General features: G+C 41.1%; 2 protein-coding genes across 2 annotated transcripts in view; one reads left to right on the forward strand and one right to left on the reverse strand.

The window, feature by feature from the left end:
* Positions 1-13,123, reverse strand: part of zgc:173742 (DNA topoisomerase I, mitochondrial) — a 51,660-nt gene extending 38,537 nt beyond the window's left edge. Inside the window, exons 1-9 of the mRNA XM_028585617.1 lie at positions 12,638-13,123; positions 12,124-12,264; positions 10,297-10,351; positions 8,777-8,823; positions 5,609-5,725; positions 4,288-4,375; positions 4,046-4,173; positions 3,779-3,894; positions 1,773-1,894 (exon numbers count right to left, since the gene is read on the reverse strand). Coding sequence (XP_028441418.1) covers positions 1,773-1,894; positions 3,779-3,894; positions 4,046-4,173; positions 4,288-4,375; positions 5,609-5,725; positions 8,777-8,823; positions 10,297-10,351; positions 12,124-12,239 — 789 coding nt within the window. The 5' untranslated portion in view covers positions 12,240-12,264; positions 12,638-13,123. The remainder of the gene's footprint in view (positions 1-1,772; positions 1,895-3,778; positions 3,895-4,045; positions 4,174-4,287; positions 4,376-5,608; positions 5,726-8,776; positions 8,824-10,296; positions 10,352-12,123; positions 12,265-12,637) is intronic.
* Positions 13,124-14,554: 1,431 nt separating this feature from the next.
* The window catches only part of mlycd (malonyl-CoA decarboxylase), a 17,640-nt gene continuing 11,930 nt past the window's right edge, over positions 14,555-20,264 (forward strand). The window contains exon 1 of the mRNA XM_028585618.1: positions 14,555-15,181. Within this exon, the coding sequence (XP_028441419.1) occupies positions 14,639-15,181 (543 nt within the window). The 5' untranslated portion in view covers positions 14,555-14,638. The remainder of the gene's footprint in view (positions 15,182-20,264) is intronic.

Here is a 20,264-nt window from a genome sequence, read left to right on the forward strand (position 1 = left end):
CATCAAGAGAAATGTTGCTGAACTAAAAACACAACGGTTCACATTCAGATATCTGACAACACCGTTGTAAAGCACGGGAAGAGCTGTTTTTTGAAAATTTAAAAGGGCTTGTTTTCATGTCAAATTCCCTTCATTTCATACTTTCTACTCCTTACATTTTAAAAATAGCCTTGTTACTCCTATGTCAGTTCGGCTTGTCATCGTTACACACACACACACACACACACACACACACACACACACACACACACACACACACACACACACACACACACACACACACACACACACACACACACACACACACACACACACACACACACACACACACACACACACACACACACACACACACACACACACACACACACACACACACACACACACGAATTTGATTGTGGTTGGATGAGAAGTATAAACATATACCATTCCGACACCCTATTGGTTTGTACGCGATCCATCGTACATGACACAAATCACGTCACACTCCAGCCAGGAAATAGAAGACGTATGTAGCCTAGTACGAAGATGTCTGTGGCAGAGACTCAAGAGAACTCGAGCGAAATGTCCCAAACTAACACCAGCGACGAGGTTGGTAGCCAGGAAGACTAGCTAACCCTTCTACATCCCTGGCCGTACTTGGAAGAATTTTTCGAAATGGTTGGATGCAAAAACAACTCCTTCGGAATGCGCTGCAAGCTCTGTGCACCCAAGTACCACAAGCTAATTACAATACTTATAGGCAAGTAGTCATATCTTCCGCTCCATGAAACATGTTAATGCTCAGTAGTACACATATATGGTTCTTTAATGTATTTGCATTGTACTAAAATGCGTTCATTTTCAATGGGCATAAATGCAGCTAAAACAGGTGCATCCCAAATTTTTCTAAATTAACATTTTGCCCCTGTGGCGCAGCCTAAGCTTTTGTCCTTTATGGCATTTTTTTTTCCCTTACATTACTTTTACACTTTAAGTAGTTTTGAAACCAGTACTTTTACACTTTTACTTGAGTAAAAAGCATGAGTTGATACTTCAACTTCTACAGAAGTCTTTTCAAACCCTAGTATCTGTACTTCTACTTGAGTAATGAATGTGAATACTTTTGACACCTCTGCTCACATCACTCCCCTCTTATCTCTTGACATTGGCTTCCTATCAAGTTCAGGATTCATTTGAAAGGTTCTTGTTCTGACATAATGGGCCTTGCACGGTCAGGCACCTATGTACATCTCTGACCTGCTCCATCCTTATGAGACTAGTAGGCCACTTAGGTCGTCTGACCAGGGCGCATTGGTCGTCCCTCGCACTCGACTAAAAACAAAAAGGTGACCAGGCCTTTGAAGTGGTGGCTCCGACGCTGTGGAACGCCCTTCCTAGAGCTGCGCGATACATCGGCAGACACGCAATGTATTTGCTACAAGTTTTTTGCTGCTTGATACAAAAAGGAAAACTTGCACCGTTCTCGGTTTTTTCATGATTAATTTTACCGGACGACCCTTCCCCTTTAAAGACAGGTGGCCATGTGGGCAATGTGTGCATGTGACGTCATCTGGCCACGTTTGTTATGGGAAGCCAAGCTCTCCTTATTGTGTGTAGAAAAGTACTTTGCTAAGTAACCTTGGTCTGGACTGTTTTACAAAGTAACATTAATTGCACAATAACAGGGTCTGTGGGGAGGCTTCTCCCACCCCCCCCCCCCCCCCCCACACACACACACACAAAACTGACAAAATATACAACTCTCTTTCTTGCTTGTTTGCTTGCTTTACCTTCCTCCAATCTTTAAAGAAGTTCTCCCGAAACACCTTCTTGGTGGTGTACTCGTGGTCCAACATCTGGGCAAAGAACAACGCCACCTCCTCAGCTGCCAGGCTCAGCTTCACCTTCTTACCTGCACACAAACACAAGGAAGCCATTTTAATTGGATTCAACAGCACAAAACGCCTTGGTGTTCCTAACTTTACGGCCTCACTGTCATAACTTACATGTTACAAAAAACAAAAATCAAACCCAAAGCTTAGATCAAAATCCCACTTGCTATAACACCCACGTCAGCTCCTCTAGAGTCTTGTCAGACTTATCCATAAATGTACTGTATGGAGGTAGGCTCAGAGACAAGGACAAAGATCTACATTCAGCCCAACAACTAAGCTACATGCAAGCACAGGAATTGACAGATCAAACCAACTCCCTATAGGATGCTGTTGTGGCTTGACTGCTTAACAAAGCAAACCAATCACAGTCATCCAATCAGTGTTTGACCCAATACACCTTTAGCATTCTAAAGATCCAACTGTGCATGTGTGTGTCTTGTGATTGTGTGTGCCTGTTAACTTTCATCCATAGATCTGTCCACTTCCAACACATCTTGTTTTATACACAACATTAGGGCTGCTCGATTATGGAAAAAATAATAAATCACGATTATTTTGGTCAATATTGAAATCACGATTATTTAACATTATTACTTATTAACATTTGGATATAATGGATAGTGTCCAGGGTATAATCTGTTAGTGTCCTTTATCTCACAGAAAGAGTCTTTGGATCAGAATAAAATCTGTTTTACTACTGTGAGTCGGTTCAGCTTTACAGATATCACACATAACGTTACACAGCTAATGAACCACAGACATAACACAATGTGCATCTCACATCACATATTCACTCACTATGACCACTACTACTGTCATTACTAAACATTGTGCCAAAATATCAACAATAATGTCGGCGTCAGTGGGCTGATTTTCTAGCTAACATTAGGAAAAATCCAGCACATACACTACCTTAGAGTAACGTTACGTGAAACAGGTGATTTAACGTCCCTGCTCATTTACATACAGTTTAACAACTAAATGCTGAGGGAACATTACTATGTTTTTTCATGTTTTTTAGCCGTATGCCAATGCACCCCCACTAAGCTGGAAAACGTTTTAAACAGTAAGTGAATACAGCGTGTCCCGGGAATACAACGTCTATAGACAGTATACTACAGCGGGGGGGCAAAGGCAGAGGGACCGCAGGGTTAGCTAACGTTAGCTGTTCCCAGTCAACGGAGTTAGTTTTGCCTTTTTTTTGTTCACCAAACGCTGCTGCCATCTTTACTCGTGCTGAGGTCTTAAATTCCAGCGGATGATATGCACATGACTTGCCTCCCTGACTGGCTTTGGGAGGGCGCGTGCGGATGTGCGCATGTGCGCATCATTCAGAACACAAGACAAAATAAGAGTGTTCTTGCAAAACAGGGGGGGCATGATAACCGTTAAATATGGGGATAACAGCACACATTTTCAGACAGACAGTCTCTCTTGGAAGCCATTCATAGACCCCACTTCACAATAAAATCTGTCTAAATTCACATCCCTAGCACACAAGTATTGTACCCAGTGTTTTACAAATTCACATGTATGTTTATGTGTATTGTTGGTGTATTGTACTTTTGCCTGTTATTCTTTATTTTTACCGGATTTTAAATTGCGCTTTTGTGTCATTTTTACTGTTTTTAATCTTATTTTTTTCCTTTTGCTGCTTTTATGCCGATTTAACGCACAAGATAACATGCAGAAAAAAGAAAAAAAAAGAATCCCAGAAAACCATTAAAAAGTGATGTTACTGTACAGTGCTTTAAATGTATGAATTTACTGTGAATGGTCTGGCACCTGAGAGGTAGCAATATTACTTCAAATTACAGTGAAAACATGGTGAGTGTGTGTGAAACCCTTTCAACCCTGTTCCAATCACCCTTTGACAGATTTCACTTCCATGCTCAACTGACCACTGTAGTAGAAGTTAACGTTGTCTGGCAGAGGCTGGTACTCAGGAGGGAAGAAGGGTCCCTTGTGTTCCAGGAACTTCCATTTCACCCCATCTTCATACTTCTCTTCCTCCCACCTGACAGAAAGCAAGACGATGAAGAAATGAGGATGCATTTGACAAAGTGAAAACTGCTGCTCTCCATTTTTACCATGTAGTGTGTGTGTGTTTGTGTGTGTGTGTGTGTGTGTCCAGGTCAATCAAGATGAAAAGAGCAGCATTTCCTAACCATCTCCAGCGACTCTGCTCCTCCTCCTCTTTCTTTTTGATCTTCACGAGTCTTGCCTCCTGAATCTCCTCTTTTGTCCTCTTAGGTTTTTTCGAGACTGGATGCTCTCCTTCCTCTTTCTTTACCGTCTGTGCAGAAGAGAACTTGAATTCAAACATCCCACTGTGAACCGCATTTCCACACTTCATATAGCAGGAGTATTATTGATGGAGACAGATTACCTCGGGAAGACAGAGGTTTACCTTTTCTGTTCTTTTCTTTGACTTCTTTTTTTGAGTTTCTCTGTCACTTTCTTCTTCCTGCCCATGTCGCTTATTTTTCTTCTTTGAGCTGCAGTTACCCAGGAGACAGACAGAATACTAATAGCATACAGAAAGAAATGTAGGAACATTTATGAACTAACAAATTTAAAAATTCATACACAACTATTAACATCAGCATTTTTCTTCAGCCAATGTTAGTGAAGCAGGTGGCCTGGATCTTAGCGGGCTATGCCTATTCTCAGAGAATATGGAGTTACAATACGTAACTATCGTATCGTTACATTTCGTATATGCTTCGCCCTCTAAGAGCTTTTGCTATTGGGTTAAGGGTGAAGCTGATGTATTCAATGCCACCTGTGACACCAAAATCCACAAGCAGATAGCACAGACTAGCTCCTCCTCCTTCTCACACTGTACATGTTTTTTTACGTAACAAAATGATAGATTGCTTTAAAACCTGATAGGCTATCTCCATGACTGGCCTGCTTAACGTTGTGAGGCCCTGCCACATGGATTCTGAAGGTGCTCCATAATTAAGATAACAATCATCATTAATTAATGCAAAGCACATTCCTCATGGGCACTCATCCTCATGCCGTTAAGTGCGGATAAGACCACGTGAATCATGGAGATGCTGATGCGGTGCTCCTCTTCTGTGACGGAGACAGACGCAGTGGCGGGGCTCTGTAATCCTCTTCTGTGTCAAGCTCCAGTTCTCCCAACGGGGAGGAGGGAGAGCACCGGTGCCGGCTGGAGAACCATCTCTGGAGGGATCCGGGTCAGCGGACTCTTGCCCGTCAAAGAGGTACCCTTCTGGGATGTCTGGGTGTCGCCGCTGGCAGTATCCTTACCTTACCAGACCGTCCGCTCGGCTGCCATCGCCTGTTGCTTCAGTTCCTCCGTCGGTAAACGGGCGCAGAACTGGCGTGCCAGCCCGGTGAACAGGGCCAAGGCACGCCTTGCAGTTCGGGTGGAGATCTGGCGGCAGGATGTAGCCGGTCCGTCGATCCGCTTGTCTTCAATCTGCTTGTGTTGCTGAAGAAAAATAGGGAGCAGATCTCTGGTCTCGCAGCTGTAATATACAGTAACTGCGGACATAAGAGAGGCCCGTGCAGGGCACAAGGGTGTGGAAGAAATCTTCACGACTGCGCATGCATGAGGGATAAAGCCAATAGCAACAGTTCTTAGAGGGCGAAGCCTATTCAAAATAGAACCATAGTCTAATAATAGGAAAAGCCTTCATGTACAAAATACTTTCATTTCAGGGCAATCCACAGCTCAAAGACCTGGCCCGGCTTACGTAGGTGTAGCAGTGGAGTTTGAAGGGCCTTCCATGGGCTCATCCTTAATTCTTTTCCTTTTCAACCCTTTGTTTGCAGTGAAGTCATTATCCTCTGGCTCCTGTTTCACAGACTCTCTAGATCACAAAAAGAAGGCAGGGCAGTCATAAAAAGGTTGAATGAATTTGTCATCTTAATACTGTTAATGGTTGCTTTTTTTTTTTTTTTTTTTTTTTTTTTTTTTTTTTAAATCAAAGTTTGCTTTGTAGTCTGTATGAAGTAACAATTCTTTTCAGATTTATAAACACACAGCACATGGGAGAATGCAGCTTTAAAGTTTAGTTCAGAGTGAAATAAGTTACCCCTCTAAAACCCTGCACATATGACCCCATTTGGATCCTCCTTTATTTAAAGGTGCAATATGTAATATTGTATGTAATACTGGCAGCTAGCGGTTAAAATATTTACTGCACTACCAATTCAAAATACTGGAGAGTTGTCTCCCCCGCCCCCTCCTGCCCAGACTTGAAGTTTACGGAGGTTGCCAGGCTGAGACCGCAGCATTCACAACAATGTTGCTAGACGCTTTTCTCACATAGCCAGACATTACTCCACAGCACAGCGGAGTAGCTAACGGTAGATGCTAGCTATATTGACAGTCATAAAAGCCCGTGCTCACGCGGAGCTCTGTAACCAACTGACAGACACACTTTTTCGGCTTAAAATGACAGTATGAACCGCTAAAAACACAACAACCTCACTGTCCTCTCCACACGCCAGTCAGGCACACTTCCTCGGCTTAGAATTACAATACGAAACGCTAAAAATACCACTACCTTGCCGACGGAACACACTTCATTGGCATAGAATTACGGCAACAATCGCTAAACACACTGCAAACTCACAGTCCTCTTTCTGATTTACAGCCCCCCTCTCGTGGTTTAAAATAACTCACCGTTGTCGGCTGCAGCCGCTGAACTACACGTTGTAAACAGCCATGGGCTGCATGCCTGGTCCTCCCGGTAACATTAGCAGTTAACAGGGTTAGCATGGCGGCGTTAGCCAGGACCAGTCGGGATCACTTTACTGGCTGTCTCAATTGTTTTTGCGAGTAACCAACTCGGGTGCTCTAGCTATATAATTCAATGTCAGTACACAAATGTTGAAATGACAAAAAATGCCCATCCCTAGTAGCTGTGATAAATTAGCCTGAAGCTAATGCTTACCTGTTCAGGAGAAAATGAGCCAACTCTGCGTCCTTTTGGGATCTAAGCTGTCTCCATCTTTCAAATACATCTCCAATATTTACCAGGGGGTTGTTACGTCTCTGGTCACGCAACGGTTAGAAACATGCTGTTTTCTTTTTTTATGTAATGTAGAATCTATCTCCGTTGATCCTGTTCGTTAGTTTGCTGCTTTCATGGCTGTACTACCGTTACAGCTGTAGCGCGCTGGGTTTACGTGTTTACAGGTATATCTGGCAACCCGGGCTGTCTGTCAAACTGGGCCGATGATAACAACACACAGATCAAAACATAAACATAAATTCCGTCACGGAATGTAAATTTCAAAAAGAAAAAATACTGACATTAGCATTGTTGTCAGAAAAGATAGTATTTCAGTTTAACATGTTTCCTTAATATCTGATGAGGCATTGGTGTCATTTTTGGATTTATTACAGTACAAATATTACATATTGGACCTTTAATATTGTTGTACGGATTTCTAAGATGTCACTGTTTATTTTCTTATTTTTGACTGTAATTTTGAATTAGCCCGTACTCAACAGGCTAATAAGACAAAATAAAAGCTTAAAGGCTCCCTTTCACTGCAGCCTGCCACTGCTTGTTCAGAATTAGGAAAAAATACCCTGCGTAATACGGAGTGAGAAAAATAATCCTTAAGCACACAATGATGACACACTGACCACAAGAAATCACACATAATTATGGTAATCAAGCAACATTAACAAAACCGCAATGATAATGACATGATTACAGCCATCAGAAAAAATACACAACTGGAAGCTTGGATTTCCCTGCAGAGTGAGGAATTGGTAGGTAAGGAAATGCTCAATTTTTTAACATCATCTTTTACAGTGTGTACGGCTGAATATGGGCCAAATACAGCCACATTGACTAAATTGGTTTCCGACAGGTTCCCTTTGCTTAAGGCTTTGTTGACTGTTCCCATCAGGGACAAAGAGATTTATATGACATGTGAATGCAGAAACCCCACTGCCTGCCTGTAGGTGTCACAATCATATTCATGCTGACAAATGTAACATGCTTGCATCCTTCACAGTAGGCAAACTAGTTAGGCTCTATTTTCACTACAAATTACACATATGGGAGACGCCTTTGTTTAACTTCCTCCCTGTTCTCTTTTTGTTCTCACTTTGCTTAAGTGTGTGCTGTTGCCAAGCTGTTCAATTCAAGTGCTCAATGTGGAGAGAGGGAAACAAAAAGAGCGTGTGTAGAAATGGTCAGGTTTTTTTGCTATACTGCACCACTGAGCAAAATCCACAGAAAGCTACACAAAAGGAGGGTTGGTCACTGCGTCCATTGACATTTACAGTGTGCGGTTCTAATAGCCTTATGTTTCTTCCCTAACTTTCCTCACTGTATGAAAACACACTCGACTAGCACGGTTGCCACTTCAGTCTTTCCGGAGAAAAAAAAAAACCTTAAGGGGGAACATTAAAAGCCAGAATTTAGCAAAATAGTTTTTCCAAATGACATCTCCTTTGAAATGTCTCTCGTCACATTGGGTTGGGTTAAGTCCACGTCTGGGAAACAATCCATTAACAACCTTGTAGAAACACTGCTGTGAGACAGATTTGACGACACCCCGCTGAGCATCCAACTACTCAAACCACGCGTTGTCATTTATTACTTTCCTGACAAGCCACAGATATTTGTCTTCAGTGCAGAGTAAAATTAATTTTCTGTGAGACAGCTTAGCACATTGTACAAAATGAGAATGGCTTCTGACCAGGGCCCTTAAACATCAAAACACAAGAATTAATTTCCATCACCTCAGGGGGGAGAAGGAAAGAAAGAAAAAAAGAAAGAAAAGAAAAGGAGAAAAATATGATTTCTGGTACTATGGCTCCGTGGTAGCTTGTCAGTTTATTATCACAGCCTTTAATTAGATACGGTCTACTGGTATGATAGCTTCATCCCTACCTGGGACTGCTGGCTGACTCCAAGGTTTCAGTCTTAGGGGTCTTGACCTGAGAGCAGGACACACATTGAGTTCAACACAGCATAACTGCAATGCAAGAACATGCACACAGATGGCACAGTAACCGTCTTCCTGCTTATACAAAACATTCATACAACCATAAACAACTCCCCAGTCTTGCCAACCTTTGTTTTATGTAAACAACCTCTTCAACCTACCTCTCCCAGAGTGCATTAAGTTCCTGTTGTCTTTGTGTTGGAAAAGGAAAAATGGACAGCAGAGAAAATGAAACAGATATTGGTCTGATGAAGTCTTGTAATCTACACTACGGGTCTCACAGCACATATCTCCACATCACATCTCAATATTCTTGGACAATTATGTACAATAATTACTTGGTGCAATAATTTATCAACTACATGTGCAAAATATTGTTATTTATTCGCTGCTGCTACTTATTATTCACAAATGTACTTATTTAGGTTTGTACTGTATTCATGTTGACACTGTGCTTTCTGTTGACACTGCACTACAATAGAATTTCTACAATCCATTTGAAACAATCTTTTTAACCCTAACTTATTTGTAACCTAATCTCACTTTACTTCTACTTAACTTTTTTTTTTAAATTTATTTCTTGCAGAAGGTATGTTACTTTATACACTTATTGATTTGCTCTTTTCGTACTCTCATTTTACCTTCAATTTGACTGGGAGCAACCGCAACTAAATCATTTCCCTGAGGGGATCAATAAAATATTCTGATACAGTGCTGAAATAAAAATACAAAACATGTCATGCAAAGTCCTTTATCTGAGGCTCTTGGTCAGAGGCTGGAATAATTAAGATAAGAGTAAGATGATTACTTCAACTGCTCCGGGTATTGGTATACATGTGAATATTCCCTGCCAATGTGGGAATGAAATAGCACAGAGGTAACCTAGTAGGACAAGCTGCTGCACGTACTGCAGCTGTGACAGTCTGAGCTGGGGTCACTGGGTAACTGGGGCTGGAATCTTCACCCTGCTGCTAATTTCAGACAGATCACGAGTTACGGATGGACTCGCATGACTGTCACAATCCTTCCTGTGATCAAGAGGACACTGAATTTCCATTGAGAGGTTCTAAATTGGCCTCAGACTAAATAGGACAGCTGGTCAGATTTTAGCCACATCTAGCCTTGTGCAGTAGCCCAAAAACCAGTCGAAATTGCTAGCTCATGTTTCATTTGCTCTAGCAAATACGTCTGGCCCCCATCCCATTCAAACAGATTTCCAAATGTCCAGAACCTGGATGGGCCAAACCCAGCTGTAAATCTCACATGGGGCGGTTTTAAGACTTTGACTGACAGAGGAGCATCACGACTGAACATGCTGTTCAAATACGAATCAAGATGATGTTACAGTATTGCATGTTTCTGCACCGTTGAAACTGAGAGGTTCAAGACTGATGTGCATTTGCAAATTAGTCTGACGATGCCAGGATAGCTGTGCATCGAGAGAAGAAGAACATTTCTGATTTACCTTCTTACGAGACTTTCCATTATCCGTTTTCTCTGTAGATGTTGTTGACTTTACACTGCTCATCAGGATGTCATGATGGGACAGAGGAAAAGGAGAGGGAAAGAAAAAGGCTTGTAAGCGATGCAATATTTGTAACACATGAGCAGATAGAGAAATATTGCAAAACTGCGAGGAGAAATCTACTTTTTATTTGACTATGACAATTCAGGCTTAACGTGAGAGCATATTGGGCTGATGTTTGATTCGTGCCTTTGCCTGGTTAGTATCATTCTAGTCAGACACAATATAAAATGCCCCCCAACAAGACAAGCAGTATCTCAGAGGATTCCCCCTACAGCTCTGAACAGTTTTCTTTGCGGTTTGACATTTTCACCCTTCAGGGCTGGGATGATGTTAAATAAAATTGAGCATCAATTATTCCCCATCTATGTATGTAGGGCTGGGACGATACGCTTCTGTCCCGATTCAATTATTTTACGATACATGGGTGCCAATTTGATTTGCATTGCAATTTTCATATATTGCGATTGTAGAAGTATTGCAATTCAATAGTACGGAGTATTGCGATAAAATTCTAGAGACAATATATCATGATACATTTCTAAAAACTAATTATTTTCTAAGAAGAATGCACATTACATGTCAGTCAGAAGAAGAACATAACATGTAATATCTGCATTTTCAGTTATGCTGGAAACAGATATGATGTAGCGGTATCTTATAAACAGAAAATATTTATGTGAATCATTGGTAAAAAAAAAAAATATATATATATATATATATATATATATATATATATATATATATATATATATATATATATATATATTAAAAATATCGATTCTAGGCAAAAGAAACAATTTTAAAAATCATATTTTTTTTTCCCCACCCCTATATGTTTATAGGTTTGAAATCCTCAATTGTGAACATCAGACTAAGGCAGTACAACATTTAAAGCAAGAGGCCCTTTCATGCTCAGGAAAAATTGTTCCATGAGTCTTGTAGCTGACGAGGATAAGCTGAACCTTAATCAGTAATTCCGTCAGTGTGCCATGAAATAACACGAGACTAGCTGTCAAAGAAAGCTGCCTGCTCGACTGCCAGTAGCGCTTCCAGGTGTCTATTCATCTCCCTGCTCTCATCAATTACACAAGCCAATGACAGATCACTCCACATTCATTTGTCTGCTCACATATGCATGGTAATAAACGCATCAGATATCACGGTAAATTAATGTATTCATATGAAGATGAAGTACCCACCCACTGTACTCGGTGAAATTAAAGCATGCTCAAATGCCACCAGCCTGCTCGACAGCTCAGCCAGTGTAGCATTCTCTCAGTAACGTGTGTGTGTGTGTGTGTGTGTGTGTGTGTGTGTGTGTGTGTGTGTGTGTGTGTGTGTGAGAGAGTGTGTGTGTGTCCATTAGTAGCACACACACAAAGAGTGCCATATGCCTCTCACTCTCATCTGATGTATCACCATTGCAAGAATTTGTCTTTTTATCCAAATTAATTTGTCTCCACATTCCAACAACATGAAAGGAAATGCTACCTGCAGGATCCATGCAAAAAAAAAAAAGTAGCTTTGATGTGTGGCCTAAGCTGATGCTGAACAGATGTTGGATGTGCTGCAGTCAGGTCACATACATATATTATTAGAGAGCTGCTCTAACTTGACAACTAGCTATGACAGGGTAACTATGCAGCTAACTTATTTTATAACGGCACTTGATGGAATAATGATTAAGTGCTAGCTAAACTGTGTCTGTCAGCAAACAATTAATCTATCCATCTTTACGTTCTTAACGTTAGACACAAGACTCACCTGTACTTGATCGTATCTCCCCCGGGACCAGCGCTTTCAGAATCACTCAGCTTTCTCAGTTTCTTTGCTTTGTGCTTGGCCTTCCCTTCTCCTTTAGCGTCCTTCTCTCTTCCCATCTCTCACATGTAACGTTAGCTACTTCTGTAGAGAACAGTGAACATTACACGGTTGGAAGCAAATACACTTACTGATGGGAGAGAAAAAAAAAAACCAGGGTTCACAATAAAACGTTATTTTGACCGTTAAATTATGACCGCCCTGGAAATGTTTGGCTTTTCCAAGTTAGCCAATTAGCTAGCTAAATGTTAGCTAACGTTAGCCAACGCTGGCAGAAAACAATATACGTTAACTTTAACGTTAGCTAGAGTAATAGTTAGCTAGCTAAAAGCAAATACGTCTTATTCCTTGATGGCAGAGCATTGCATGGCTAGCTAAAACCTTATGTTAGAGGACGACGCTCACTACTTGCAAAGCCGAAAAATACTGGGCTATATTTCGTGAAAAAAATACAAACTTTTTAGGCGGTTCAGTTCACTTGATGGACACAGCGGAATCTCGCCTGACTTTTCCTAGCGTTGAGCTGAGCCCAAGAGCTGAGCACGCGTCAATTCCATCTGAATTCTGATTGGCTGAGGAAGTTTCGCGAGTTGGCAGGTTGGGTGGCGTAATCGGTGTTACATCGTAATCTGTGACCCGTCTGATTCTGTGACCTGTCTTCACAGGAGCATGGAAATGGATCATCTAATATAGCATTAATTCAGTTAAAAGGTGAAAATATCCAACAAGAATAGGCATATTAGGTATAAATACATTTCATTTTTTTTATTTGAAAGTCCGGCCCCCGGAGTGTCTGCTTAAAAAATTCCGGCCTTGGAAAAACGTAGTTGATGACCCCTGATCTAGAGCCTAGACTGTAAAAAATAATGACTGACTTAGGCATTTAAATTAGCCTCTTAGCAATACAATTATTTATTACCGAGACTGTTTTAATATTGTCATACTGCTATCGTAAAAAAAAAAATGCAGTTGATGACATGATTGAGTGGCCTATAATTAATATATCCCAAGTATTTATATATTCTTCTTAATCAAACATTATCACCGACACGGGACAGATGCTTGGCGTTTTTTTTTACCTTGGATGATGGATTCAAATAGAGGAGGAGGCTTTGACATTGTGGAAAAGTGCTGTAGACAGAAACAACAATGCATGGTATGTATCCACGCCCACTGTCTAAGGGTTAAACCATAGAAATAAAATGGATTAATTTATAGCCTACTGTAGGCAATAGTAGGCCTACTGACATTTATGGATTGTGCACAAACAATTGAGGGTTTTTTTTTGCAGATAACTTTTTAAAGGTCCCATGGCATGATAATTTCACTTGATGAGGTTTTTAACATTAATATGCATTCCCCCAGCCTGCCTAGTGGCAAGGTTACCTCCCCTTTCTCTGCTTTGCCCAACCACAAAATTTGGCCCACCCATGAGAAAGAGAGACATCATGGCTTTCAAACGAGCAAAGTGGCAGTTGGTCAAGGCCACACCCCCACTCTCCACCTTGCCCCCCTCTCCTCCTCAATAGCTACAGACACAAAAATGGCACATCCTAAGGAAAGCTCATTGTGGGACTGGCTCTAGTGGCTGTAATTCTGCACCAAGGCTGGATTTCAGGAGAGAGATGTCAGATACAGTATTAGGGGACCACTAAGGTCTATATAAAAGAGACTTCAGATACAGTATTAGGGGACCACTAAGGCCTATATAAAAGAGACTTCAGATACAGTATTAGGGGACCACTAAGGCCTATATAAAAGAGACTTCAGATACAGTATCAGGGGACCACTAAGGTCTATATAAAAGAGACTTCAGATACAGTATTAGGGGACCACTAAGGCCTATATAAAAGATAGGCCTACTTCAGATACAGTATTAGGGGACCACTAAGGCCTAGCCTATATAAAAGAGACTTCAGATACAGTATTAGGGGACCACTAAGGTCTATATAAAAGAGACTTCAGATACAGTATTAGGGGACCACTAGGTCTATATAAAAGAGACTTCAGATACAGTATTAGGGGACCACTAAGGTCTATATAAAAGAGACTTCAGATACAGTATTAGGGGACCACTAAGGCCTATATAAAAGATAGGCCTACTTCAGATACAGTATTAGGGGACCACTAAGGCCTAGCCTATATAAAAGAGACTTCAGATACAGTATTAGGGGACCATAAAGCCTAAGCATCCATAGAGCACCATGTCATGAGACCTTTAACACAAAGGATGTTGTCTATGCAAAAACGTGTTTTAAAAGTTGTGGAACGAAAATCACTTTCTAGGCACTTTTATGGCCTATCAGACAGACCCATCTCCACAGCGCTGTCTCCTTCTGACTTGTTGCCATGACAGCTGTACTATTTGGTACTGTCTCTTTAAGAGACCCGGAAACGGTTCCTTTCTGTGTGTTCACTGGTCGCGGGCCCAAACAGACAGCCGAGATCCCTCTTGGCGATGATATCCCACCCTGCGATCCGGGCTTTTCGAAGCAGTGTGAGGTGCTGGCGACAGTGGACTGTCCTCAAAGCGGCTCTGGAGGCCTCGGATGTCAGCGGTTGGCGTTGGTACTCGAGCCCAATTCGTGGTGTCACGGGCATGGAGGAGATACTAGCGAGGGTCGTTGCACCTTTGCCCACATACGAAACGAGAGACAAGTCCCCCCCTCCTCCCGAATCGAACAGCTTGGACTTCATGCACTTCTACGGCAGCCTCGAGAAGGAAGACAAACTCGGCTTCCTGGCGAAGCTGACCCAAGACTTCGGAGTCGATCACAAAAGCGTTTCGGAGCTCGCCTTGAGGCTGCTGGACACTCAGCTGCGAGATGTGGCGACCGTTTTGCAGGTTGAAGACAGGCTGCGGTACGGCTTGACTCCACGTTATAAACAGTTGCTGAATCATATAAGCAGGGTGGAGGGGGGAGTGAAGTTTCTGGTGGATCTCCGAGCCGATGTTCTTGAAATAATCTCATCCAAAGCTAGCGAGAGCCCGCACATCAGGGTAAATGGCTTGTTTACATTTTCTACGGGTGCTCGCATGAGTCAAGCAATGCCGTTCGCGTTTAGGCGTTTTGGCACGTTTGCTTGAGCAGCTGAACCTGATAGACGTATTTGTGTAGACTGTATGTGGTTTATTGTAACACCATTAGCAATAGGCTCGGTATAGCTGCAGTGCTTACACAACTCACCCCCCCACACTGAGGCACACACTGCACTCCTAGTTTCAATCACATGGCTCACATTTCCTCACAGCTCAAGTGCGATGACCCTTTCCCCAGTTTACCTTTCTTACCAGCCAAACTAGAGAAATTACTTTTTTTTTGTTTTTACTTCCTGGTAGCTTAGGGCGTTTTGCAAATAGATAAGACCAAACTTTTTTTGTGTAAAGCTCAATTTCAAGACTTCCTTTTATATTTTCTGCTCATCTTGTCTGGACAGATCACAATAGAGTAGTGTTTAAAGCTGCCACTGTTCCTCGAACACCCTTGTGTTTACATAGACCTTATAATATTTCATTTGAACACATGAAGAGGCAAGAGCTACTCAGCTGCAGCAACGAGGTGAAAGAGCTGATGATTCAGGCATGTAATGAATATGTTGAATGATTTATTTATTTTTTAAGACAAAGTGAAAAACAAATTGAAAGGAGAGGCAGTGTGGTGGGGAGGGGGGGGGACCTAAAAGGTTTCATCACACAGACATAGTCCCCATGCTCTTTGCCCCCTTAACAGCACATTTTTTGGCAACTTATTTTTAGAAAAGCTACCCTTTCTAGTCTCATTGTTTAGTCATTTATACTTAGTCAAATATAATGTACATTTTCAATTCAGCTTAGAACTGGAGTGTAAGTGTGTCCAATCAATCAATCAATCAATCAATCAATCAATCATTCAATTATTCAATCAATCAATATGTATAGCACTTTACAGCAAACAGGTATCCAAAGTGCTATACATGAAGTTAAACCAGTAACACATGACATAAACAGAAAGAATAAAACATAAAGTAAATCAGAAAAAGAATAGGCCTACATGAAAACAGAAAAAAAATGGAAAATGTCACAACGCTACTATGTATTAAAAGCCATTCTAAATGAATAAGTTTTAAGGTTAGATTTAAAGCGAGCTACGTCTGTTATTGTGCAGATGTCAGGAGGTCACTTGTTCCAAAGTCTTGGTGCTGCAACTGCAAAAGCGCAATCACCCCAGTGTTTGTACCTTGACCTTGGGACTTCTAAAAACCAGTTGATGGGATGACCGCGATGACCTGTTGTTGTTTTCACAAACGGTTGAAATCTCGGACAGATACGCTGGAGCCAGGCCGTTAATGGCCTGCTTCCATGCACACCTTGGAGGAAGAGTGGAATATTTTCCAGATAGCAAGCTTGCCTTCAAGTTTATTCGTACTTAGTTTAGTTTGTTAGTTTTACAAAGTATGAAAGATAGATGATGGATGTTTTGCCATTAATACATCACTCACTCAGTGGTAATTAACATGCTCTTTTACTGACATGTATTAGGAGTGCAGCTTGTAATCTTCACTGATCTCCCGATTCGATAACAATTATCATGTCTTCGATTCAATATCTTGATGCATCACGATGCGTCAAATACATTTTTCTATTAAAGCCATGTAGGATATTTAATTCATAGCTTTCCAAGCTTCAAAAACAAAACATTCTGCAGTGCTCTAATTCTAAATAAATTGGATACATAAAACTACAGCACTGAGCACATTTCCTGAATGTGCAAAACATAACAGAAATGTTGTTAGGCCTACATTAAATTGTAAACGGAAATAATCGATTGTGGTCCGGTTGATTATCAATGCAGCATCGTCCATGTCCATGATGCAATGCATCGATTATTTGATTAATTTCAACACCTCTATAAATAAAGTGCACCTAAGGCCGCATATCCAACTACTTCTTTCTCTCTTCTGCAGTACTTACAGTAGTTGTCCACAAGATTAAACTGTGTGTGTGTGTATATGTGTGTGTGTATATATATATATATATATATATATATATATATATATAGACGCTGCATGAAGCTTCATTTCTAAATCGACTGGTGGCTTGCAGGCTGGAGAATTGCTATTTGTGTGTCACAGGCCACCAGCTCTTTTATGAAAGCTACAGTATACACAGGAGCCCCTATGGTGGGTTTAGTAGATGTAGACATAAAGAACGTACAAAAATCCACCATCTAGAAAGATACTATGGTTTTGCATTGGAGACAACACAATTTGGGATTCAGTGGCCTAAACTAAACCAATATACTTCTTCTGTCATAGTTGACACTGGATGAAATGCAGACTGCTGATTTGTGAAGTAGTTATGCTGAGATTCAATTCAAATCAATTCAGTTCAATTCAATTTATGAAAGGGAACCGTGCCAATTAATAAAATGCATGATTTCACATGGGTTAAAAATGCAAGAACTTAGCACAAGACAAGACACAGCACAGAAGCAAAAAGATAATTGACAAAGCAGAGCAACAGAGTGTAGGGTTAAAAGAATAGACCAGACACAGCTGTTAAGGACAATACAAGCAGTAGTAAACTAGGAGGAAACAATAAGTAAAATTCATATATGTTTAAATTGCATACTAACAGAATACATGCATAATAAATCGTTTTAGTGCTGACGTGTATATGTATTGACCGTCCATTGTTTTAGCTGCTTAGTAAAAGACTTATGTGTTCAACTGTCTGATGTGGTTTTGGGATTGAATTCCGCTCTCTTGACCCTCTGGTGGACCAGGCTGACTGACTAAAAGAACTTTTCCGCAGCGGAATAACCCAGTCTCCTCTTGAGGATCCCCTTGTGACTTGAACAGTATCTGATCTTCTGTTTATGTAGGCAACAAGTGGCGGTGGAGCCAGGTTGTGAGTGACTTTACAGTATATACCAAGCATACGTTTACATATTTCATTAGGTCTTCCCAGCTTAAAAGTTACTTTTTTTTTCTTTAACCCTTGTGTTGTCTTCGGGTCAAATTTGACCAGTTTTCAAAATAGAAAGAAAAAGAAATTGAAGAAATATGGGTTTCTTTTTAACTACCTAATTTGAATTACCCCAAAATAACATGGATGATTCCATACAGTGCGCTTCGCAAGTACAACAAAAGATCGGATCTCTACTTTCATGGAATTTTTGGTGTTTTATTCCATTTTTTATAGGGCTGAACGATTAATTGCATTTGCGATAATATCGCGATATGTTAAAACGCGATTTCCTAATCGCAAAGAGCTTGCGAGAGCAAATCAGTCTGCACTACGCAGAGAAAGCATCAATTTAGCACGCTAACGCTACAGTGTACCTTGAGCTGATATCTGTCATTCAAACAATTCTGAGTTGAAGTTTAAAACTTTTACAGCCATTTTAATAAAATGAAGGGCTCGAGTCCATACATGCAGTTAATGGATACAGGCACGCAGAACTGAAGGCTCGGTTGGCAACGAGCTAGCTCTGATTAGCGGTTAGCTCCGGTTAGCTACGTTATAAAGATATGGTGGAGGAGCTGCCACTGAGAGGGGTAACAATCAGACTGATAAATGACGGTTCGGGGAGCTTTCACAGCAGCGTGGCCGCGGTGTTTCAACGGTGTTATTAGTACAGTTAATCCCACGGCAAGACCACCTGCAGCTAACGTAACGATAGCCTCTCTGAGCTAGTGCAGTGTTGACGGTGTCAGCACGCAACTTCACGAGGGGGAGGGGCTGGAGGCAGCTCCTCTCTGTGCACTGTAAAAAAATATCTGTGTGTATATATATATATATATATATATATATATATATATATATATATATATATATATATATGTATATGTATATATATATGTGTATATGTATATATATGTATATGTATATATATATGTGTGTATATATTTATATATATATGTATGTATATATATGTATATATATATATATATATATATATATATATATATATATATATATATATATATATATATATGTAATGTATATGTGTATGTATATATATATTCAATTCAATTTTATTTATAGTATCAAATCATAACATAGGTTATCTCGAGACACTTTACAGATAGAGTAGGTCTAGACCACACTCTATAATTTACAAAACCCCAACAATTCCAATAATTCCCTCAAGAGCAAGCAGTGCGACAGTGGCAAGGAAAAACTCCCTCTTGGGAAGAAACCTCGGACAGACCCAGGCTCTTGGTAGGCGGTGTCTGACGGGCCGGTTGGGGGTGTGATGAACAGTGGCAATAATAGTCACATTAATAATGGAACAGTGACTGGATGTAGCGTGAAGCTGCAGGGTTCAGCAGGAAGCAGCATGACATTGCAGGGCACCGCCGAGCTCAGCAGGGAGTGCAGCAGGCCCATGGCGACAGCTGGAACCAGGATCTTGGTGCCAACGTTCTCCAAGGAAATACGCTGGGGGAAAAAACATAAGGACTCCGGGGAGTAAACTCCCCAGAAGCTAGGATTAGTAACAAGCATTTCTGGGACGGGATACACAAATAGTAATAGTAGTAATAGAAAGGGAGAGGAGAGAGCAGCTCAGTGTGTCAAAGGAAGGAAGGAAGTCCCCCGGCAGTCTAGAACTATAACAGCGTAACTATAACAGCGTAACTAAGAGAGACAGGTCATAAGGAGAGGTAGCTTTTTCGGGCTTAGAACTCTCCCCCTGCCGGATCGGGCTTGGCTGGCCTGCCTCCCTCTACTTTGTTATGTATTATTAATCTAACAATTATGAAGAGAAGCAGGTGGGCCAGTTAGGTGAACACTGCAACTCCTCACTCCCTAACTATAAGCTTTATCAAATAGAAGAGTTTTAAGTTCATTCTTGAAAGCGATTACAGTTTCTGCCCCCCGAACCCAGATCGGGAGCTGGTTCCATAGGAGAGGAACCTGATAACTGAAGGCTCTTGCTCCCATTCTACTTTTAGAGACTCTAGGTACCACCAGTAACTCTGCATTCTGGGAGCGCAGTGCTCTAGTGGGACAATAGGGTATTAGGAGCTCTTCTAGATATGATGGTGCTAGACCATTTAGAGCTTTGTAGGTCAAGAGAAGGATTTTAAACTCAATC

The sequence above is a fragment of the Perca flavescens genome, chromosome 8, assembly GCF_004354835.1.
Source record: "Perca flavescens isolate YP-PL-M2 chromosome 8, PFLA_1.0, whole genome shotgun sequence".
NCBI classification, from domain to species: Eukaryota; Metazoa; Chordata; class Actinopteri; order Perciformes; family Percidae; genus Perca; species Perca flavescens.